Here is a 24,784-nt window from a genome sequence, read left to right as displayed (position 1 = left end):
CTCGCTTTCGAAACCTGATGGCCTTGCTGGGGAGGCTTTCTGTTAGTACAGGGTTGGGAGGAATTAATTGAGTAGGCCAAATGTTTTCCACTTGTTCATGCTGTGTCTTTTCATAGCTTCTGCCCTTTACATGTCTCATTTGTTAAGTAGGGCTTTCATCTCTAGTTTCAGACTGTGTTACTTTTTTCTTTTGTGGATAGGACTTCCCCATTCACTTCATTGCAGCTATTTCTAGTTAAAAACACAGTGATCTCTGGGAACAGAGGTATCAAGGCAACCTCATACTTCTTTTATTCCGATATAAATGCAAGGGAAAAACATTCCAAAACTGTGTTCAAATGTGACACCTGTGATGTTAAACAATCAGGAACAAATGCATGCCCTGTGTAGCAGATTCTCCAACCTCTCATACTTGAGCTTGACATCACCCCAAAACTTCCCACCAGACCTCAAATCCATCTGGGGATGGCATGGTCTCCTCCAGAAAGAGGGTAGCAGCAGTGGTTGCCAGGGCTGCCTGTCACCACGGCAGGATCAGAAGGGAGTCTCTTCTGCCTGTCCATTCCCCATGCCAGTTTTCTGTGCAACACCCCAGAGCCCAGCTCATCCACTGATTTGTTTTTCTGATGACACAGCACCAGAGGAGGACAGACCACACTCCTGTTGGCTGTGACAGACTCCCCATGCACAGTCTTTACGCAACCACCCAACCCTGCTTAAACAGTTCAGCACGGGGCAGGAGAGGTTTTGCACCAGCTCAGGAGCTTGTGTCAAGGAGCACTTGCGGTGGGACATGCAGTCAGAGATGGGTTAAAGCTAGGATTCAGAAATGTTTTCATCACCCTCCTAAATAGAAACATAACAGCCTCTCCTCCTGGTCACAATCACTGAAGCAGCCTCCCTCTTCTGTCTCACCCCCTGTTCGGGCTCGCACGCCTCCCCTCCCCTCCCAATGGGTATCAGATAACATCCTAGTAGCAAGTCCAGCTATTGCTTACGTGGTAAGGTAATATTAGGAAAGGAAAATATTTAATGTATTTTTAGCTTGTTTTAATATAGTTTGGCAGCTGAAAAATCAGGAAGCAAGCCAGTACCCTGTGACCAGGCAGCTCAGTGCAGACCACCACCACCGCACCACAGACCACTAGGTTTAGGGCAGCCATTAACTAAAATTTTTTCTGCAGGTCAGTCTCAAAGCTTAATAACTCACTGCAAAACAGTGGTCTCGAGCTCTGCATTTAGCCTTGTGAAACAACCTCAAGATAACGAATCAGAAATATTCCCTCCATCATAGTGCTCACCACTCCAGTGGTTGCTATAACAAGCTGATCCCTGGTCTCAGTGATAGGTGCAAAGCCAAGGTACAAACACAGTCTGTTTTTATTTCTGGAGGCCAGGACAACCCCCAGCGGCTAGCACAAATATGCTGGTCTGGAGGTCTTGGAATTGCGGGGAGAAAAAACAAGAAATGCTGAGGTGGCTTTAAGCCACACGTGATTCTTCCCTCCAAACCTAGGACAACCAAGGTGTACAGTGTCTATACCTCTTCATGCCCTTGCTTTCTAACACGTGAACTATGTGACAGGTGAGTAAATCACTGGTGTTTAACAGCTGACTTCAGCATAAGCTATTGCACCTCAGATCCTTTAAGCCTTAGCCAGTCTTTTCATGTAAGGAACTTGCCTGGGACTCTACTCCTCTCTCCCTGTTGAAGCTTCAGTGCTCTGAGCTGCATGCTGTTATCTCATGCCCTTGTTTATTTATGAATTAGAAGTTTTCAGGGTGCTATTTTACTGAACAGACACTTTAATTCTAGATCGTTCTGTTGTTGCCAAAGCTGGGTGAGTATATGGCACTTCCGAATAAACACTCAAGGAATTGCAAGCCTCCATTTTATCCCTTGAATTGTTAGTTTTGCATAGGCTGCATCTGGTTTACGATTGACACCAAAATGGATATTTTTAGTTACGGCTGCGGATAAGAAGCAAATCAGCTGCTGGGGAGATGAACAGCTGGCACCAGGGAAGACTGCTACATGGCTGGCTCTGGGAAACTGCTCTGGGGCTACAGGAGACTTGTGGGATGTGTGAACTATCCTTCCTCATTTCTCATCTCTACTGTGGCTCTACATGCAGCCTAGATGTATCCACTGCAACTTAAAAGGAGGGTACACTTACTGCAGAGACAAGATGAGAGCAGCAAAAAAATGGCCACATGCCTAGGAAGAAACATCCCTGATAAGGAGTGAGTTATGGTTATTCAGCCTGGAGGGGAGGGAAGACATCACAGTGCCGAAATAAGATGCTGTCTGTGATGGAGAGAAAAAAGGAAATAGGCTCCAGCTATATGAAATCTAGCGAAGTGATGGAACAGATCCCCTGTAGGAACTGTGGATTTCAACCCTGATTTTCAGGGCCAGAGTTCCCCTTATTATGGTAGAAAAAACAATGCTTTCTGAGGCAGAAGCTTGGAACTTCAGCAGTATAAATAAGGTGCCTTTGCTGCTTTCCACCTGGATTTTCATGTGCTGAGGATTGCTATGGATTCTTAGCTTTTCTTTTGTCACTCGGTAATTGTTTTATGAAATAAAAGTATTGTCTGCCTTTTCCAAAACAATTTCGGCAAAAAAATCTAACGGAATTATTTGTTTAGGTTAGAGATTTGACTGGTAGAAAAAACTACATAGGTGTGATGGATTTTTGGAGAGCGTTTAACTCATTGCCACCTGTGCCAACTTGGAAAAGTTAGCATTAGCGTATTAAAAAATGAGTAGCTAACTGATCTCAAAACTGATGGGGTAAATGTGAAAACACCATCCAGTGAGGACAGTCCCAGTGATGCTCTGCAGAGACTGGCTCCAGCACTAGGTTGTTCAGAACTAAATGAAACAGTCTAGTTGCCAAAAGGCATGAATCTTATAAAGACTGCAAAGTTGTCAGTAACGATGGAGACAAAGGTATGAAGAGCAATAGAGATTTCTTGATAACCTGCATGCATTCAAAGTGTGGCTGAGAAAAATATGGGAGTCTCTGAGGACAAGCCACTGCACAGGCAAGGGAGTATGTAATACTGTGATAAAAAGGGATGTGCAATCTTTGGTGTAGAGAAAAAATAGCGGTAAGCAGTGGGGAGACAATTTCCTAGCTGAGAACTGACAACACAATATAGTCTCCTGTTGTACTTATTTTTGAAGAGTGGAAAGAGGTTGAATAGGGTTCAGGGAGCAAAAGGTGGAACAATTTGTTGGCTGGAGAAGATGCCTGAGAATGAAGCTGAGTGTGCATAGCTAATCACAAAGAAGATCAAGTACTGAATCTTTACGTCCTACACCATTTAGCAGAAAAAAGAATATGTGGTAGCTTCACGTCACTCATCCTCGATAGACTCTTGTGATTGTGATTGCCATGTTTTTATGACACAACTGTGTGGAACATGCTTCATTACGGTGGCTCTGATTTTTCTACTCTAACTGAATGTTCATCTCCTTTTGTGGGATGTTGCGAGATAAGGAGAACAGAAGATCTCCCTCATCCACCTTCTTCACACAATCGTTTCACAGGTTTTAATGGCCTTCTTCTGTGCTTCTCACAGTGAATAGTGCCAGTCGTTTCTTTTCTCTTGAAGTGGGAAGTTTTCCAGGTCCTTAATCGTTTCTTTAAAAACAAGTTTGCACAGAGTATTCCAGATGCATCCACATGATGCAATTATCTAAAAGTATTATAGTTTTTTTCCACATTATCCTTTCTCCCATTCAGCATGCATCCTAGTGCTTTGCTCATTCATTTGGCCCAAGCTGTATGTTGAGCAAGGGCCACAGTGACACACTGAATCGATACTCGGCACGCTGGATGCAGCTGTTTCATACAGAGATTAAATAACTTTGTGATCTACACAATGACAGGTTTCAGCTGCCACACAAACTGGACAGCCTGATATCATGACCAGTCACACAGATGCCTGGTGTGGCTGACACTTGTGGTCCATGAGTTTTATTTGCACATGTTGCCATTGAAGTAAAGTGCATCAGCAAGTCGCTACCGGTCTGTGACCTGAGTGATCACCGTATTGTCCTACCAAGGAGAAGAACATGCTGTTTCTGTCAGTGAAACCCTCTGGACAGACTACAAAACCTCTGTTTTGGAGGCCACAGTCCAAAAGTCATTGTGGCTTTACAAGGGCAAGCACCATGTATGAAACAATCATGGAAGATCTGCAGCCAGTTTGAAAAAAAAAAATAGTCCCCTTGAACAAAAACTTTGCAAGAAATGCTCAGAAAACAGCAGTCCGGGGGAGGCTGACCTTCTGGAGAATGATGTCACCCACTTTGCAGTCTGCTTATTACTAGGGAAAAAGGGGGCTTGGGATTATTGAATGCACATGGCAATGAGATGTGGGGAAAGCCAAGAATCTATTAAAGTCTTTAATTGGAATATATTTTCAAAATTTAGACTGAACCTCATCCAGATTCTCATTATTAAAAATATGTGGCTCAGTTTCTTGATTTTAACAGGGAACATAAAAAGAAAAAAAAAAGAAAAGAGGGGCAAAAAAAGAAAATAAGAGTTCCAGTAACTGGATTGTGTCACTTTCCAAGAGTAAAAAGAACCATTGCTGGCTTTTGTATGATATACATTTTCCCACAGGATATTGAGAGGAGCAGATCGCTATCAGTGACTGCAAGTTTTGCCAAGACATAGAGACTAGAAAAGCACTGTCACAATACTAGAATAGTGATCAGTATCTGATGCTTCCTATAAAAGCTGCTGACTTATCCAAAAGTAAAACTGAAGGTACCCTGGCAGCTGGTAAAAAGAATTGCCTCATAAGCAGAATTTCAGGACCATTACGAGAGTCACATGATGTGGTATATCAGAAGGTTTGCAGCACATAAAATTTGACTTCATCATTAAATTACTGTTTTGATACATGCACACCAAGTCTGCCAGAGTCAAATATCTTAGCATTGGCTGGTGAGTTCTCAAGGCAGCTTTCCTTTCAAATGGGGTTTCTTCACTTAAAGAAGTGCCTTTGCTGAGGGGTCCACCAATTGCTTTCAGTAGATTCAACCTGTTCTTCATCAACTTGAGCATCTGCATTGATCTTGGACTGAAGACCTGAGGTAGAGAGGCCACCTATTAGAGTCTGAAAAATTGTCATTAAAGGGTAAGATTAGCATCAAGAGCTTGAAGTTTGTCTAAAATGGTACTGGAGGAAAAGAGGGGTATGCTCCTTGGCAGTAAGATGGTTGTTGCTATCTCTGGTATCAGCAGGTATCTCTGGTAGCAGCAGAAACGCTGCTATGTCTAGAGCACGCGTGTACAAGCTGGCAATTGAGTACAGCTCCTACCACCTTCCTCTGCAAGGGAACATCATAACGCTGCAGTCTTATGTCGGCAAGGATATGCACTAAAGTCTCCCTGTCTTCGGTGTGGAAGAGGTTCAATCTCCTGATTTATTGCTGGAAAGGAAAAATGTTGTCTTGTAATAGTGACAAGTCCAGACAGACCCTAAGGCTGCATGATATATTACCAGATAGGAGACAGATACCCTGAGCTGAGGTGTTACTGCTTTTCCAGCTTCCCTGTCTGTAAATATTACCCTTTTGGGCAGGCATCACCTCTGTCTTGCCAAGGTTTCTCTGTACTGCTTGTTACTCATTTCTTCTTTCATATAATACTCTTCTCTGTGTTGGGTATGGTGCTCAGCAAGCTGCCCTCATTGCACCCACGTGAAAACAGTACCATGAATGCACACATGTGTACTGGTGTGGAGTGGAGGGAAGACTGAACCCTCCAGAACTTCACCTGAAGTCATCAGAGGTACCTTGAGGCAGAAAGAAGCAAATAACTGTTAAGATCCTTTTGGTTTCATCTGAGATCCCAGATCCCCAAAATATTGTCTTCCCAAAGACAAGAACTGCTGATGTCAAAGGAGGCTGAACAACCTACGAATACATCTGCTTGGCCACTTGCCTCCCAACAGCAGCCATCACTTCTCTCAGCAATGCCACCAGTATAATCTGGATGCTGCTTCCCTTTCAAAATCGATTGTGAATGGTCTAGGCTATTGGCAGAGGTCAGATATCTGGTTTTGGTCTCAATTATCTGCTTGATTCTTTTGACCTTGAAGAGGAGACTGGAAACAGAGCAGTTGTTGCCAGAATTATTGGGATCAAGAGCTGGTTTCTGCTGCATACTTCAAATAGCTAGTAGATTGCCTCATCTAAACGAAGCAACAGGGAACAAACTGTTCCAGCTTCTTCTTGGTTGAGCTGCAGACAGTTTTTCTTTAGGAACGGGTGTTTCTGGTACTTCGAGGTCTCATCTTTTACAGCGAAAAGCTAAAATACCCTCTCAGCTGTGACATGAGGGGCTGAGAGTCAAAGTCTGTGCCGCTACCTGACGACTTGAAAAGGGCCTGAAGCACCGTGTTGCTCCAGAGAGGTGTTTACCCCGAAGTCTAATTACTGAAGCCTAAATCTCTGTTGTCTCATGGGTGCTGATCAGATTTCACATGAATGAATGGAGGGGGGCAATGATACTTTGAAGATTTGCACAATTTCCTCCAAGCGGCACGTTATTTTCTCACAAGTAGAAAGTGGCGTGTGCTTTGAGCTTGCCACAATACTGTGACATTTTTCCTCAGTTCAGAAAATTTGAAACTACAGTGCCTCTGGGGTTTTATGGTTGTTTACTGTATTTTTTTAGTGTTTAATGTGCTGGAGCCTCCAGGGCCTGTGTTGGCCCAAAGCAGACTCCATCAAGAATGGCAAGAGAGGTTTGCGATTCAGTTTACTTTTGTCACCACCAAAGAAATCACTCCAATTTCAGTTAATCTCAGCTGCAAAGCTGCAGCAGCTTTTGTTGTGACTTTCTGAATTATTTGTGCGACAGTCCTTTCTGCATCCTGTTTTCATTCAGTGTCACCTCCTGGGTAGCTTTCATTACATCACCCCCTTGTCAATGTCTGTGCCCAGCTGATGGCTGTAAGTGTGCGGGACTGCGTAATTATCACAGATCAGCAATTTTCTCCACTAAAGTGGGGTGCTCATCATCCTCCAAGCCTGAGTTGATTTGATCTGTCTGTACTTGAAGAAGGGAAACTGGAGATGTTTCTGTAGGTGCTGATTACAGCTCACAGAAGTGTTGTGTACACCGTGTTACAACTGTCTGCACACAAGACAGAAAATGACGTCCAGCAGGCCTTCTCTTGAGACAGCGTGGAACTGGCCCAAGAGTACCGTGTGTTTATATGGGGAGCAGAAACCCTTGTATTAAAGACATTCTGGGGGGACTGAGAAGGGGATGTTGTCTCTTACTTTTGGGAAAGCTCTCTAGGTGCTCTGGATATAGATGGGAATGGATGTCCTGAATTGTACTTTTTTGTCCACATTAGAAAAAAGGGTAGTTTTTTACCATTAGATCTTGAGAATTTTTTATCCTGGAGGATGACTGAGGCAAGTTTTATCTCTGACTTTCCAACTGCTTAGTTTGCATTGCAGAAATCTGTAAGAGCTAAAGGGCAGTAAAGTGTTAATCTGAGTTTTTCTAGATTTACCATTAATTCCAGTGATTCTCGTAATTTGAGGCAAACTTATAAAAAAGATCCTTCTCTCTAATTTACTAGGCTTAAATAAAATTTCCTTTCATTCCTCACTTTAGTGCCATATAGTACGTACTTCCCCTTTAATCTATTACTGTCACCATCTTTTTTGCGCTCTGTGAGCTGTATCTGAAAGAACTACAAAGCACTCTTTATGTTTCCCCTACCAACCCAGCAACTTGGCATGTGGTAGATTTCAGGTCTCATCTGGGCCTTTTAAAGATTTTACCAGCGGATTCATAATTTGATAATTGACCAAGGGCTCTAGAGAGGAAACAGGCAGCTACACTCTGTGAAGGGAGAAATGGCTCTCATTCCCATGAAAAAGGAAAGTTTTTATTCCTAGAAATGGGGAAAGAATGAAGAAAGAGTCCAGCACATCACAAACCAGGTGTCCCTGCCCATGCTTGCTGAGAGAATTGGGAAGAGGCATCAAAGCTGTTTAGTTTTCCGAGGTGGTGAAGAAGGAACTCAGAGGAGTAGTGGTGGCACAAGAAGGATGTGATGAAGAAAATTTTATTCTTTCTGAAGGTTATAGGTTTGAGTTTGGAAAACTAGGAATGGGAAGAGAGACCTTGGGCTGTCAATTATACTTGCAAGACAAAAGTTGTCATGATATGTTGACAGCAGGAGTGACACCTGATTTTGTGGCATTTATATGCCTGGAGATTCAAGTAGGTGTTGAGCAGGACTGAGGCCTGTGCTGCTTGAAGCAGGAATGAATTCAGGTTTGCGCTAGGCCTGGCTCTTAAAGGACATGAGATCAAATGATTGCAGTGGCACCTTCTGGCCTCATAATCTATCAGTCGGATCACCTGGCAACCTGCACAAACCATCCCTCATCACCATCTCAGATTCCATCTTTGGGCAAGTACTTCATTTTTCTTCTGCAACCAAAGGTGCTGTAATTTGGAAGACAAGGAGTAAGTTTCATAAACCCGGGTGCAGTTTCATAATACCTAGGGTGCAGGCACGTGCGAGTGCACAGAAAGGAAACAGGATTTTACCTTTTTGTTCAAATTTGTTTCTTGCATGCATGCCATCACATTTGTTACTGAAGTGTCTGAGGGTAGAACATTGCAAAAAACTGGGAAGAGCTGGCCTCTCCCATGCTTTAGAAAATCCCTTTACATATGTGTACGTGTCTGCAGAGCCTTCACAAAAATCAGACATTTCAGGAGTGACTTAGAGTACGTCTGCATGGACAGGCTTCTCTGTCTGTGTTCCATGCTGGCCAGACTCATGCCAGCTCCCAGCCAGCTCCATTTGGAAAGCTGGAGAGCTGCATTAGCATGGCTCTGTGCCCAAGTGAATATAAACTGCCTCATAGGAGGGCTTATTACCTCAAGCAAAGCACCAGGAGGAGAGCTGCAAGCCAGATGAATGACTAGTGGCCATAGACCCTATTTCCCACGTCCTCAGGTGCTCAGACAGATGCCTATCATGCTGTGGACATGCTGGCACGGTGGGCAAGTGTCAGAAGATGGGTGATGGCTCCTCCAGGAGACTGATCAGCGAGACTGTGCTGATCACTCCTAAGCATCTGGCCTTTCACAGAATCACAGAATCACAGAATAGTAGGGGTTGGAAGGGACCTCTGTGGGTCATCTAGTCCAACCCCCCTGCCGAAGCAGGGTCACCTACAGCAGGCTACACAGGATCTTGTCCAGGCGGGTCTTGAATATCTCCAGAGAAGGAGACTCCACAACCTCCCTAGGCGGCCTGTTCCAGTGCTCCGTCACCCTCAGAGGGAAGAAGTTCTTCCTCATGTTCAGACGGAACTTCCTGTGCCTCAGTTTGTGCCCATTGCCCCTTGTCCTGTCACTGGGCACCACTGAAAAGAGCTTGGCCCCATCCTCCTGACACCCACCCTTCAGATATTTGTAGGCATTTATAAGGTCCCCTCGCAGCCTTCTCTTCTTCAGGCTGAACAAGCCCAGTTCCCTCAGCCTCTCCTCGTAGGGGAGATGCTCCAGTCCCCTCACCATCCTCGTAGCCCTCCGCTGGACTCTCTCCAGTAGCTCTTCATCTTTCTTGAAGTGGGGAGCCCAGAACTGGACACAGTACTCCAGATGAGGCCTCACCAGGGCAGGGTAGAGGGGAAGGAGAACCTCCCTTGTCCTGCTGGCCACACTCTTCTTGATGCACCCCAGGATCCCATTGGCTTTCTTGGCAGCCAGGGCACACTGCTGGCTCATGGTTAACCTGTCGTCCACCAGGGCACCCAGGTCCCTCTCCACAGAGCTGCTCTCCAGCAGGTCCACCCCAAGCCTGTACTGGGTTCCTCTCTGCCCAGCTCTCCAGCCTGTCCAGGTCACGCTGAATGGCAGCACAGCCTTCTGGTGTATCTACCACACCTCCCAGTTTGGTGTCGTCAGCAAACTTGCTGAGGGTACATTCTAACTCTTCATCCAGGTCGTTGATGAAGAAGTTAAACAAGACTGGGCCCAGTACTGACCCCTGAGGGACACCACTTGTCACCAGCCTCCAACTAGACTCAGCGCCGCTGATGACAACCCTCTGAGTTCTGCCATTCAGCCAGTTCTCTATCCACTTCACTGACCACTCATCCAGCCCACACTTCCTCAGCTTCCCCAGGAGGATATCATGGGAGACTGTGTCGAAAGCCTTGCTGAAGTCAAGGTAGATAACATCCACAGCTCTCCCTTCGTCTACCCAGCCAGTCATGTCATCGTAGAAAGCTATCAGATTGGTCAGGCATGATTTCCCCTTGGTGAATCCATGCTGACTACTCCTGATAACCTTCTTTTCCTCCACTTGCTTCATGATGGCCTCCAGGATAAGCTGCTCCATCACCTTACCCGGGATGGAGGTGAGGCTGACCGGCCTGTAGTTCCCTGGGTCCTCCTTCTTGCCCTTTTTGAAGATTGGAGTGACATCGGCCTTTCTCCAGTCCTCGGGCACCTCTCCTGTCCTCCAGGACCTCTCAAAGATGATGGAGAGTGGCTCAGCAATGACATCCGCCAGCTCCCTCAGCACTCGTGGGTGCGTTCCATCGGGGCCCATGGATTTGTGGACATCCAGATCACTTAAGCGATCCCTCACACAGTCCTCCTTGACCAAGGGAAAGTCGTCCTCTTTGTAGGCTTCTTCTCTTACCTCCGGGGCCTGGGATTCCTGAGGGCCTGCCTTGGCACTGAAGACTGAAGCAAAGAAGGCATTCATTAGCTCTGCCTTCTCCGCATCCTCCGTCACCAGGACACCCGCCTCATTCAGCAGCGGCCCCACGTTGTCCCTAGCCTTCCTTTTGCTGCTGATGTAGTTGAAGAAGCCCTTCTTGTTGTTTTTGACATCCCTTGCCAGCTTCAATTCCAGGTGAGCCTTGGCCTTCCTCGTCGCATCCCTGCATGCTCTCACCACGTTTCTGTACTCTTCCCAAGTGGCCTGTCCCTCTTTCCACATCCCATGGACCTTTCTCTTCTGCCTGATCTCCGCTAGAAGCTCCTTGTTTAACCATGCAGGTCTCCTGCCTCCTTTGCTAAATTTCTTTCTCAAGGGGATGCATTTCTCCTGTGCATGGAAGAAGTGTTGTTTAAAGAGCGACCAGCACTCATGGACCCCCCTGCCTTTGAGAGCCCTGGCCCACGGGATTCCTCCCAGTAGCTCCTTGAAGAGGGCAAAGTCAGCCCACCTGAGGTCCAGGGTTTTGATCCTGCTTATCGCCCTGCTTCCTCCACGCAGGAGGACCACGCCCTTTGGGCTAGGTCCTGCTCACACCTGAAGGTGGGAGGAGGTGGCTGGGCTGAGGCTGTGGGCGGACACTGTCTTGCTGGGCTGAGTACAGCCTCTGAGCCATAGGCTGGCCATGCTGAACCTGCAGCCCATATCTGTGGCCATGATAAGCTAAACTAGCTTGTAGGTGGACGTGGTCTGAGCTGTTTAAGAAGCGTTTGCACTCTAAGATTAGTAACTTTGTCCTGATTGACACATCAAAATGTAAGATCTTAAGACAAATGACCTTGCATTTCCCATCCTTGTTAGAAAGTCAAGACACAAGCTCTGAGGACCCTCAGCCACATCTGTTCTTAATGAGACGGTGAATATCAGGTTATCACTGTCTGAGCCCAACCACACCAAGAGCTGGAGGCTGCTGATGTGGTCAGATAATGGCAGCGATCAAGTTGCCCAAACTACAAAGCTTTTGCCTGTAGCTGTCTGATGAGACTCTACTGTTGCAGAGGGCATGACCCTCATGTTCAGATACCTTGTGCTGACTGGAGCTTCAGCTTGTGCTTGCTCTCCTTCTGTGCCCTAAGCAAGAACTTCAAGGGCTGAGAGGCTTGTACAGAGGCACTGCAGATGATGGTAGCAACTGATGCTTGGAAAGATTAGCAAGGAAAATACACTGCAGTTGAGCCCAATGTGTTATTTATATGCACCTTTCAGATAAAGGAGGTTGGGACAAGCTGTGGTTCAGCTGACTAGTGTGGTGTCATTTGTGAGAGAGATCCCAGAAATTTTTCCATGCACAGTTGTCAGGCTCCCTTGGCACCGATGCTCTCCCCCCTGTCTCCCTGTTGCCAGAAAGCTCTGCTGGCTAACGCCGGCTGCTGGCAGATGTGTTTTCCATCCACACTGCAGTGTTAGAAGTTCTCTACGTGATCTGCCCCATGTGGAAGAGGTCCCCTTTGCCTTTTGGACACCCTGGCATGATGAATACTTCAAGAATACTTCAGACCCTAGTTTTAAGGCACACCATACCCATGGCCTGGGTATGTTTGGCCTTGCAGTTTACCCTGAAATTGCTCTTAAGACAAGCTCAGCCTACGTGAAGGCAAAAACAAGGGTCTGTTGGGAATGTGTAGAGAGACAGCACTGTTACCAAGGCTTAGCAGGACACAGGTGACAGGAAGGAAAGACCAGTCATAAGCTACTTGAGATGAAATTTTAACAGCAGTTCTTATCTGTATCCAGTTGAGAAGCTCTAGTTTCATCCCTAAACCTTGTGGGTAATTATTTGATACTGGTGCCCAGTCAGCATTTCTATATGGTGTTCACAAGAGGGAGTGCTGGCCTGGGGAAGAAGGCTTGTCTTTACATGTCACCCTCTCCACAGGGTTTCCCTGCCTTCCACTATGATTTCATTCTTCTTTTTCCAACCTCCACTTTTTACAAATGATTTCATACTTCTTGGTCCAGGTAGCAGTTTTTGACCATTCTTGCTTTAGACCATTCTCCACTCCCCCTCTTCAGAAACACTCCTGTCCCTTTGATAAGGTCAACTCAGTTATCACTTATATGCCCAGACAGAGAGCAGGCTTCTTTCAGGATAGCACCAGTGCTTGGCTAAGCCCTGAACATCATGGCAGGACACTGTGAAGATGGCTGTTTTCACCTGCCATGTGGGGCAGGGTTCCAACACAAAGGAGGCGGGTTTGAAGTTATGAAACTTGCATTTTATACAAATGTGTCATGCTACCTGCACATATGTGGGACTGACATATGCAGGTGCGGAAATGATCTTCAGAAGATTGGACACAATAGGGTGGGTGTCAAGAGGATGGGGACAGACTGTTTTCAGTGGTGCCCAGCGACAGGACAAAAGGCAATGGGCACAAAATGAAGCATAAGAAGTTCCGACTGCACATGAGGAGGAACTTCTTCACTCTGAGGGTGACGGAACACTGGAACAGGTTTCCCAGAGAGGTTGTGGATTCTCCTTCTCTGGAGATATTCAAGACCCACCCGGACAAGGTCCTGTGCAGCCTGCTCTAGGTGACTGTGCTTCGGCAGGGGGGTTGGACTAGATGATCCACAGAGGTCCCTTCCAACCCCTACCATTCTGTGATTCTGTGATTCTGTAATTAATCACTCTGGAATCATGGTAAGTGTGGAAGTGAGAGATACTGTGGCATTCACGGTAAATGCTGTTGGTGTGGCAATTACTTCCGAGGCAATAGGGAGTCGAGAAAAGGAAAAGAGAATTATTGAGGGATTAATTTTGTTCTTCCTGAAATGTGGTTTCATTTGACTGAAACAGTACCTAAACATGGCCTTGTGTATCAATTTAACTAGATTGGTTTGTATCCATGTCTTCCATTAAAATGACACACACATCTGTATATCTGAGACTGTAGTATGGTGTAGATATACTTGCTGGGCTTGCTGCCATCTCTGGGGGTACTTGGCTGACTTTGTAACCACTACAGTCCAAGTTATAACTTCACAAAAGTCCACGTTGCATTTGGCCCATACTCAGTGCTGCCAGCAAAGATGGATCAAAAGTATTGTTCAGAGCAGAGTAGAGCTGTTCGCCTTCCGAAGAGGGTGACCCGAGATGGGCATTGCTTTGTATGGTTTCCCACCCACTTAAATGTGTCAGGATTATTCTGCAAACGAGCAGGAACTTCAGGCTTCTACATTATGCTCTGTTGCAGCAGAAGTGTCGTGTGTCCTGTGCTTGTGGTTGGCGTTTGCAGCAAAGCATTCTTGAAAGACACTTGTCAGGTCTGGCTTTTGCTCCTGTTGACAGATCTCTCACCTCCTTGTGATATTAAATTTCCAGAGAAAAAGAAAAATATCTTTTTTTTTTTTTCCCTCGTTAGTGTGTTGTTACTTCAGGGTTTTTCTGTTGGCCTGCAAACAGGGATAATTCAGAGCAGAATCACATTAGTCTCTCTTCTGGGGTAACCTGAAATGTGCAATTCAGTGTTTCAGTTTTGAAACCATTAAGAATACCTTGTAGCTGCTAATCAGAGATCTCTGCTTACTCTCTGTGGAGATAAAGCCTCAGCTATGAATAGGATTTGATTGTAACTCCTCAGCAGATTTTTAAGGTCTAATGCTTGAGGTAACTTGTGTGTTCTTTTCTTCTGCATAGTTTTAAAAGGTTAACTATGGGGTAAAGGAAGACTGAAACGAAGAGGTTGTAGTTAACCATTTATTCTACCTATTTTATTTCAAACAGATCATTAAAAGCTCATACATCTATACATACGCTTTTTTACTTACTCTCCAGACACTGTCAGCAAGTGAGTCACTGTCTGAAGTTTGTTCATGAAATACGTGGTGTAAAGAATCAAGTGCAGAGTTACTGCAGGTTAAATACATCTCACTTTGTGCTAGGTTTGTTTTGTGATTATGTGGCCTCTGTATTTTGAGCTTTGACAGCTAAGTGATGATACACGAACTCAGCCATCTGCCTGCCCTGTCTGTCAGAGGCTATCCTCTGTAGTTCAGGGCTGACAGCAAAATGTGTGCCTGGAATTGCGTACCTCGGTTCAAGCTCACCTGTATCAACAATTACAACTAAAATAGACTTTCCAAAGAAACTCCTTGTGTAGAGGCAGATGTTCGCTTCTGCCAATCCTGCTGCAGTATTGACAATTTGTAGCAGAGAGACAGGGAGAAAATCTGGAGGAGGTACTGTCTTAACTTACCACAACAAAATCAGCCAGAGATTGTCTGTCAGAGACTTTAAATGAACCAGGGAAGTGTACCTTTTAAAATAAATACTAAATTATAAATTCACACAAAAAGTCTTTAAACTCTGGAGCAAAAATGCGCTAGCAAGTTTCAACATTTTGGTGTTGTCAAGAAGCGAATATAGAGAGCCCATGATGCCATTTGAAACCTCACATTTTCTCATTAATTCTAATGGAGAGTTGACTCAATGCTCTGCTTTCATACTTCTGAATGAATGTCAGAAGGAGTCAGTGGCTTAGCAACAAGCGTTCATCCCAGTGGTTGGTAATGGGAATGGCTGCTTTGACTTAGCACAGAAACATGCATTCTATTGATGCTACCTGCGTCAGCTGCAGCCACTCCAGACTGTGCTTAGCCAAGGCTGTTTTTCTTCTTCTTTTCTGGCTCTTGTTTCAAAATTTTTTTTTAATTAAAAAATCCTAAATATTATTAATGTTTCAAAGTTATATTTTCACTCTAATACTGCATTCTGTTTCATCCTAGATGTGCTATAAAGCGTCAGATATCATAGAATCATAGAACAGTTTGGGTTGGAACAGACCTTTAAAGGTCATCTAGTCCAACCCCACATGCAATGGGTAGGGATGTCTTCAACTAATCAGGTTGCTCAGAGCCCCATCTGACCTGACCTTGAATGTTTCCAGGGACGGGGCATCTACCACCTCTCTGGACAACCTGTGCCAGTGTTTCACCACCCTCATAGTAAAGGATTTTTTCCTTATGTCTAGTTTAAATCTATCCTCTTTTAGTTTAAAGCCATTACCGCTTGTCCTGATGACCCCTTGTCGTGACGACAGGCCCTGCTAAAAAGTTTGTCCCTATCTTTTTACAAGCCCCATTTATGTAGTGAAAGGCTGCTATGTGGTCTCCCCAAAGCTGGGCTGAACAACCCCAACTCTCAGCCTTTCCTCATAAGAGAGGTGCTCCAGCCCTCTGATCATTTTTGTGGCCCTCCTCTGGACCTGCTCCAACAGGTCCATGTCTGTCCTGTGCTGAGATACAATCTCACTCACATTCTCACCACCATATACTGGCACAGAACATGTCTTTCTGGTGCATCTCTTCTTAATCACTGTGCAAAATAATAATTTCTATCATTCATAGCATAAATAATGTATAGTACACTGATGCTACCAACATGCATATATATCAATATTTGTTAACATCAGTGATACAACACATGGAATCCCTTATGAAGGTAAAGCACATGACTGAAAATCCTGACACATCCACTTTCTCTGCCCAGTGGGACAGGCTATAGTTTGAAAAGGTGTCCATTTTAGTATTACTTCTGGCTTAAATCAGTACCGCTGTGCCATGAGCTATCAAGAAACCCTGTTGAACTATGCAGGAGTCCAACAAGCTTTCAGCCACTTCCCGTCGCGAGCCCCTGGAGTGGATGATAAAGCATATTTGTAGCGGGCGGTGCAGCCCACTGACCAGCGGTCTTGCTGCAAACCAGGAGAGGGAGAGGAGACTTTTTTTATAAAAAAGGACTAGATAAACATTCCTGGAAGTGGCAGATCTCTTGACTGATGGAGTGGTGCTTCCTTGCAGCTTTTCCCACTGCCTTCGATTGCCCTGTGGCACACTTGCTTACCTCTCCTATTTTAAAAAGTAAGAAAATCTCCATTGAAAAACAGAGTCATAACAAAAAAGCAGCAGGAAAGACCAAGGGATGCTATTAATAAAGTGAGGGCTCTTGCCAAGAAAGGCTGAGCTTTCCAGCAGCCATTTTACCACCAAGCTGTTTTTTAATGAGACTCTCTCATTTTACAGATGTGGTCCCCGGATCTGAACACCCTCCCATGTGTTTTGTTTTGCAGGAGGCAGCACAGGCACCTCTCCAACCACCTCCAGCACGGGGACCCCATCACCCTCTGCTTCCTCTCACCTTCTCTCTCCATCCTGCTCCCCTCCAGCCTTTCATCTGGCCCCCAACACTTTCAATGTTGGCTGCCGGGAGAGTCAGCTTTGCAACCTCAACCTGTCTGATTATCCCCCATGTGCCAGAAGCAACATGGCTGCCTTGCAGAGCTACCCAGGGCTGAGCGACGGTGGCTACAACAGGCTGCAGAGCGGCACCGCTTCTGCCTCACAGCCCTCCGAAACCTTCATGCCTCAGAGGACTCCATCCTTGATCTCAGGAATGCCGACTCCTTCCTCCCTGCCCAGTAACAGCAAGATGGAGGCGTACAGTGGCCAGCTGGGGTCCTTCCCCAGCTCTCAGTTTCAGTACGTCATGCAAGCAGGCAACCCTGCCTCCACCTCCTCCTCTTCACACATGTTCGGTGGCGGCCACATGCAGCAGAGCTCCTACAATGCCTTCTCCCTGCACAATCCCTACAACCTCTATGGATATAATTTCCCTGCTTCCCCGAGGCTGGCAGCGAGCCCGGAGAAACTCACCACCTCCCAAAGCACTTTACTCTGCTCTTCCCCATCCAGCGGGGCCTTTGGAGAGAGGCAATACCTTTCCACAGGGATGGATCACGGGATGCACATGATCAGTCCTCCCTCTGGCAACCAGCAGACGGCCAACGCCTGTGACAACAGACAGTATGGTGCAGTTCAGGGCTCCTCCTCACAGATGTCTGTGCACATGGTCTAATAAGCCATGCCTCTCCTTGGCATTGAAGGCAGATGGACCTTCACCACTTCCATGGGTAAACCCATCCCAATACCTTTTTGTCTTCAAACTTATAGTGGAACTAGTATTGTAATGCTAAATAAGAACACAAACCACCTAGGTATGTGCCAACCAAACCTCGTGGAAAGCCTCAACTGATAGCCATTGCAGCTTGTTCTAGCCCAGGTCCTCCAGACCTGGCCATGGAGTGCCTGCTCTTCCTGGACATTGCAGAGAGAAGGGCATGACTTCAACAAGAAGCTGGAGAGAAGCAGCCAAATATACCTTTTACTCATTAACTCTCAGCTTGTGTGAGCTCTTGGCGCGGAGGGAGCCATGTCCCTGTGCTGTCTTCTCTGGGTGTTGAAGAAAGGCAGTCCCTCAAGGCTTTGTCCTCCGAAGCTGCATTGCCCATAGCTTTAAAGACCTCCCCCTTCCCAGACTGTCCCTCGCTGCAGGAGCAGCTCAGCCTGTTTCTAAAGGCAACAGCAGGCCATGGCTCCTTCTCCCATTGTAGCACAGGAATGGCACTGCTGGGCTGGAGCTTCTCCTCCCAAAGAGGTTTCTGCATTTTCACCACGACTCTGCCCGACTGGTGGTTACTTTGCGAGGGGTCGAGCTTACCAGCACCCAGCCTGCACACGAAGATGGGAGAGAGAGAAGAGAGAGAAACATTTTAACCCACAAGTGAGCCTCAGACATAAGCAGGGACTGATCTTTGGAAAGATGTGCTGGGGAGAGGGGGGTCAGCTCCTCTTGTCGTGACCCGAAGTGATGCACCCGAGCCAAATGGAGGACAGCCTTTGTGGGGAATGTTGTGTCCCGTAGCACTCAACCCAACGGGAAGAAACTCTCCAGACTGAGCTTGCGGGGAAAAGCAATGAGAAAAGAGAGCCCTGCTCTGTGGAATTGCAGCCGGCCTCCCTCACTTTGCATGCAAGAAAAGTTGCCATAGAGAAGCCTTTAGCATTTCAGTAACAGTGAGGTCGAACATTCACCAACCTCCCGCCTGCCACACGACCTCTGTTTAACCAAATAGATCATTGCCTTCTGACGTCTTTCTTTCCTGTTTTTTTCTTATCTTCTTTTTTTTCTTCAAATCCTTTAAAAATAAGAAAACAATTGTAGCTTGGTGCAAGCTATGCATTTAAGTAAGTTGTGTGAAAATGCAAATACCAAGTAACAGAATACAGATATTATTGAGATTTGTTGTGAGGTGTTGTAGATAAATGTATTTATATGCCTAGTGAGGGATTCAATATTATGAATATAAAAGAGGGCAATAAAAATGGTATGTAAAATATGTATGAAGAAAAAGGTGTATAAAGATTTGCCCTATGCACGGAACTCTGTTTCTAAGTGCCAAGCACAGAATGCGCTAAATAAATCTTTGCAATCATTTCCTCTGTGTTTTTCTCTGTCTGTGAGGCTTCCTTAGTGGTCTTCTAGAGACAGACATTTTCAAAATGCTGTCATGCGTGTTTGCACAACAGAGGAAATGAAGACACGGTGCTAAATTGTACAGTCCAGGCAATATTACAACAAAAATAAAAATTCTGACTTCTCAAGAAATTTTAAAAATTGAGTGCTTGGGATCTGCAAGGTGCCTGCCTTCACAGGAAGTGTGTCTTATGGACAGCTACAGTTGTTATTTTGATTGTTAAAGTCTAATAAAAAGTTCTTTGAAAGAAGTTTTCACAGTTACTATAGAAAATAATACTTACAAATGACAGTATGATTATTTTCTCATTTTTAAATGCAATTTTGGGGTATGTGTCAGCTTTTCATTTGCACTACATTTCTAATGTGAGATGGAGACATTAACTCTGACACCAATGGGGAAGCTGAAGCACTCTCAAACCTGGCTGTAAGTTATGGCTGCAGAGTTTACAGCTTTCCTTGTGTCAATAAACTTCTTTTTCTGAATTGAAAAGGCACCAGGAAGGTAGAAAGACCTCGAAAGACAGATTTTGCAAGGATTTCTTAATTTTTATTTGTTACAGGGGAAGATAAATGTGCCAATGCCATTCCCAGTTCTGTGCCTAGTCTGTCTGACTGTATTCTGGCTTTTACTGTGTCTAGCCGTGGGTGCTTCAGAAGAGTTGCAGGGACTATGGGTGGGAGCAAATCTGTCCCTCCCTTTGCTGTCTTCTGTTTACCCTGTCTTTACTGAGGTGTCCCCTGATACCTTCAGACTCCTTCTGATCTGGCACAACTGAAAAAAACAACTTTGACAGGTGTGCGAGCCATTCAGTCTTCTTGCAGTATCCATTGCTTTGTATTTATCGACTCCAATTGTCATTACATTTGTCTTGCCTGTTTACTTCATTTGGCTCAGTCTTTCAGATGTTTGTTACAAACTTCGCTAAAGCTGACTTTTACAGTTTGGTTTCTCCTGCAAGTGCTGCTATGTTACTGCTCAAGCTTTCTCCAAGTGGTTGACAAGTTTATTGATTTTGAAACAACTTCAGGAATGAGTTTATCTATCTCCAATGTTAATGCTTTTCCATGGTCAAAATATGTAACAAGCAACACCAGCATGCTGCTAGTGGCTCATCACTCCTTTCACAAGAGCCTCCCTAACCCCATGTGATTCACTGCCGTCCATCCTAATAGGTTTGTTCCTGTAAAACTTCCTCGTCCATGTGGATGGTGCAGCCCTTTGAATACCAGGGAAAGAAATCACACTGCTCAAGAGCAAAGTATTGCTCTTTCTCATTTATTCTCTATAATTCTTTGTGGACAAGTCTGTATTTCAGCTAATAAGAAATCATGATTTAATGAAATCTAAATCCTTCTCACTACCAAAATGTATGTTTCTAATCTTGGTCAAAACAGAAAAAAATAATTTAATCAAAAATTATCACTGGAAACAGTCACTGGAGAAAGCAAAAGACAGATGTAGGGCACAACCTTCAGTATTAGTGTGAAGAACTGGACTCCAGTTTTCATGCACTGTAGTAGGAATCCATGGGGAAGAGCTTTGAAATTGTCACCCAGACTGTTCAGCAATACGATCCTTCAGGTTATTGAGCACCCTGTCCCTGAACCAGCCAAGCTCTTCAGCATATTGAGATAATGTTAGTCCATCCAGTTGCCTTCAGTATGAAACTATTTACCTTAGGGTGAGCATTTCTTGACCATAATTACAGACATATTTATTTAGCTCTTACGTGGCACATGTACAAAATGTGAGAGCTTAGTTAGCTAGATAGTTATTCCTTCATGTTAGCATATGTTTAAGTGTTTTGTTGACTGAGGATCAGAATATTCAGCATCAAGACTGGAAAAGAACAGGGAAAAAACCTGAGAGAGGCTTCCCTATCCCAAGATGTAAAGCTGTAAGTACACAAATATGACTCAGTGTGAAAGTTACACTGACAGTCTATGAGGATTAAAAACAAGCTGACAGTGAAATGGGAGAAAAATAGGAAACTTTTTCCCTCATTGTCCCTGTGCAAAGGAAAAGTAGAGCAGTGTTTGGAGGGCAGAATCAGAAATAACAGGCTAAAGCTTGCTAAGATTATTTACTTGGTGTTCAGTTAGGTGCACAGGTGAAGTCTCCCCAGGATAACACTCCCCTGAGCAGACAGCCTGCTTAAGGCCTTGACACCACCCAGAAACACGAGGTAAGCGCTGAATTTGAAGTGGACTTAGGTGTGACAGAGGTACCTCGTGTACAGCAGTTGTTCTTCTCACACCACCACTGCCGTAGGCACACAGGGCTCTGAGCTATTTGCCACTTTACTGAGGCTTCCCAGAGAGCAGGCGATAGCAGTGGGCAATGGGAGAGATGCACCAGGTCAGTCCGGGAGAGCCGCTTGGGACCAGCTTGCCTGGTGGGCGGCCCAGGTTGCAGTACACACAGCAGCCACCCACGGAAAACTCCCTTTCCGTGGGTGACTGCCCTAACCACAGGGCTTCAGAGACCTCCTGGCATGGTCACACTTTCATCCAGGAGCCCTTTGATTGCTCATTTGCAAAGCATGTGTGTGCGGGGGCAGAGGTGGGAGTTGTGTGGCTCCACTCCGCTTCCTTCCTTCCCTAGTTCGCCACAAACATTTGAACCCCCTGGCCAACTTTAAACAGTCTTGGTAGCATGGTCATAGGCACAAAGATGTAAGTTCTCACATGTTTCTTTAGAAGACACAGGTGAGGAGGACAGGGCCCTTATCCATTTTCCCAGTGCAGGGAAGGCCACCGTGTGACAACTCCTCATTCAAAGAAGCCACACAAGGAACAGATATCCTGCATGCACTTCCCCCCCACCTCCTCCGAAGTTTCATCTGGCGTATGCATGTTATTAGACACCAGAGCTGGAGAAACGAGGGAGTCTTTGCTACTGCTGGTCTGACCCATTTGCTATTAGCCCATACAGACTTCTGGCTTCCAGTGCAGAAGAGAAGGCTCTGTATCTCCCAGTTAGATCCTGCAAATTTAAGAGGTGAAACATCACGTACCGCTTTGAAGAAGCACCCTTTTTTACAAGTCCGAGCTAAATGCCAGGAAGGGTAGTGGGAACCTCAGTGATAGGAGATCCCTCATCTTGCAGCACAGGCTGTTCCAAACGCAAATCTGGCAACTTGTCACACAAATGAAAAGGATGGGGCAAAAATAATCAGGGTGGATTTGCCAGCTTTGCAAAGTTTATTTAGCTTCATTCCTTAACACACTGACAGGCACAGGACATAAATATGTCACTACCGTGACCACAGTCAGTGCAGCTCAGCAAAACCAGGGTGACATAGTGTTCTTGGAGTGAATGTAGGTAGTATGTGCTAAAGCAAATGCTCAGGGCACAAACTTAAATACAAATTAAGGTACGCAGCCTGTGACATTATGTTAAATATACTGCAGCAAAAATTACAGCAAATGATCTGCTAGTGTGGCTGATTTATTGCGTACTGGGTGAAGCTTTACTGGTGTACGTGAGGACTGATAGATAGTCATCTGCCATTAAAAAAAGGAAAGTGTTCAGATTCTTTTCCCCCAACACAACCAGGGACATTGACCCAGAGCACACATCCCGTGTTGGACTAGCGCTAGCAGATGGGTTTTGCTGGATGTTGCTTGTTGGGCATCATTCTAAACAAAACAACAACATGAAAATGCACCCAAGGACCAGGCAGAGGAATGCCTGAGCATGCCAATCACGTGCTACAGATGCACTAGAAATGCAGCTATAGAAGCAGTGACAGAACTTTGTGAGGAGGGTGCTGGTGTGGCCAGTGGGTAATTTGCTATAAATAAGCCAGTTCCCATCCAAAGAACATCTGACTCCTTCAGCACTTTTTCTGCTTTAGAGAACCAGCCCTGCAGGACCAGGCATTTTGGCCAGGTCTGTAACCCAGCGTTTTTAGTCCACTGATGGGACCATTCCTGAGAGCTTGTCTGCTGGTCTGCTGGGAGTGGTTTGTGTAGCCTGCTGCTGTCCCACAAAACTTCTGCTGGAAAAGCAGATCACTCATTTTTTCTGACGGCTCCTTCTAATTTTTCTGTAATTGCTATCTAGGAAACTGTATTGAATACAGCTAAAATCTCCAGAATTCTTTTCAAGGATTGTTTTTCCATGTCAATAACTCTTGCTTATTACTCCAGAAGAGTAACATGACCACAAATGGCAGGAGCAGTGCACGGAGCACACCTCTATAAATATTAGTTCCTTCCTACCACAAAAATCTCCAATAATTCTAGCCTGTGTGAATGAAGGAAAAGAGCAGCTCACATGGCTGCACGCTCTTGTGTTGCGACAGCCCAGAGATGAGCATGGCTGCTGTGCTGGGTAGTGGTCGGCATCGGTTGACTCGGGGAAGAGCAACAAACCTCCACAGTAGGGTTAATTGTGCAGTAGTCTATCTCTGGAGCACTGAGCTCGTCTTTTTTTTCTGGCTCAATGTGGAACTCATTGCATGCTGTGGGGGAGAAGGATTAGGAGCCTGTATAATTTTACACTGGTTGAAGTTCCTATAGATGCTGTTCTTATTCCAGTAATGTTCTAAATCTGTTGAGCATTTTGGAAGCTCTGATATCCAGCTGGACAATGCCTTCTCTGCTGAGATAGGGTGACCTCTGAGGGCTCCTCTTGGGTGCTTTCACAAGCAGTCATAGGTTCTGCTAGGGCATGTCTCCCATTGAACATCCAGCACCGTATACACCTCAGAGCGTTATTTTCCAGCCAACTGGATGCAGCAGTACTGCAGACACACAGAGCTGGCCCAACAGGGGCTGTGAGCAGAGACCATCAGCCCTTCTCTTAGGATGATGGGGAGGGTGGTGCTGGCTCAGCCAAAAAGAGAGGCTGCCTGCAGCTATTCTTGGTGAAGATGCCTGTGCTTGGCACGGGCTTTTCCCTCCACATCCCACAGATGACAGCCCTGGGGACATGCTGCAGCACCCACTGCCTTCCCCGTACTTCCTCTGTAAGAATCAGGCATGCCCAGGGGGTGGGAGGAGAGGTGACATGGCCTTGAATCCTTCTCCTACCTGACCTGGTTTATAACATTTCCCTTAATGTGCAGTCAGGTAATCGCACATTAATAAAGTTGCATTTTAAGCTGGTGTAACTGGCCCAGGAACAGGCACAAAGGAAAACTGCACTCAGATTGATGTATTAAATAAATAATGCAGACTGCTGATTTGAGACTTGATGTGATTACCTGCATCTGCATCTTCAAGTAAAGCTGGAACTGGTTGCAGTGCAATTAACCAAGCATAAACGTAAGTACAGCCTGCCAACCACCCAAACCAGGGCCAGCACTGTACTCCATTGTTTATATTACGTTGCTATGCAAAGATCTGTATACAGAAATAGTAAGTTTAGTTAGAAAGAAGTATGAAGCAGATGTGCGTGTGTGTAAATGCACCAGAGGAACATGAAAGCAAGGATTCAAATAATGGCCTGTACTGATAGCCAGGGACATGATCAACAGCAGTGAAGCTGGTAAACACTGAGGAATGTGTTTTTTTCACCAAAATCACAGCATGGATGACTCAACAGCAGAAAACCTGCAATCCACTTATGGGAGAATGGCAGCAAGACTACAGCACACTGCGCGTGCCATTTCTCTTCCTGCCATCCCAGCAAGAAGCCAAGCTTTAACAGCAAGC

General features: G+C 45.5%; 1 protein-coding gene across 1 annotated transcript in view; it reads left to right on the top strand.

Moving 5' to 3' along the window:
- Positions 1–19,078, top strand: part of TBX15 (T-box transcription factor 15) — a 102,444-nt gene extending 83,366 nt beyond the window's left edge. Inside the window, exon 8 of the mRNA XM_009941506.2 lies at positions 16,875–19,078. Coding sequence (XP_009939808.2) covers positions 16,875–17,659 — 785 coding nt within the window. The 3' untranslated portion in view covers positions 17,660–19,078. The remainder of the gene's footprint in view (positions 1–16,874) is intronic.
- Positions 19,079–24,784: the final 5,706 nt, after the last annotated feature.

This window comes from Opisthocomus hoazin, chromosome 1, assembly GCF_030867145.1.
Source record: "Opisthocomus hoazin isolate bOpiHoa1 chromosome 1, bOpiHoa1.hap1, whole genome shotgun sequence".
Lineage (NCBI taxonomy): Eukaryota > Metazoa > Chordata > Aves > Opisthocomiformes > Opisthocomidae > Opisthocomus > Opisthocomus hoazin.
The sequence above is the reverse complement of the archived record's forward strand: the minus strand, read 5'-3'. Positions and strand labels throughout refer to the sequence as shown.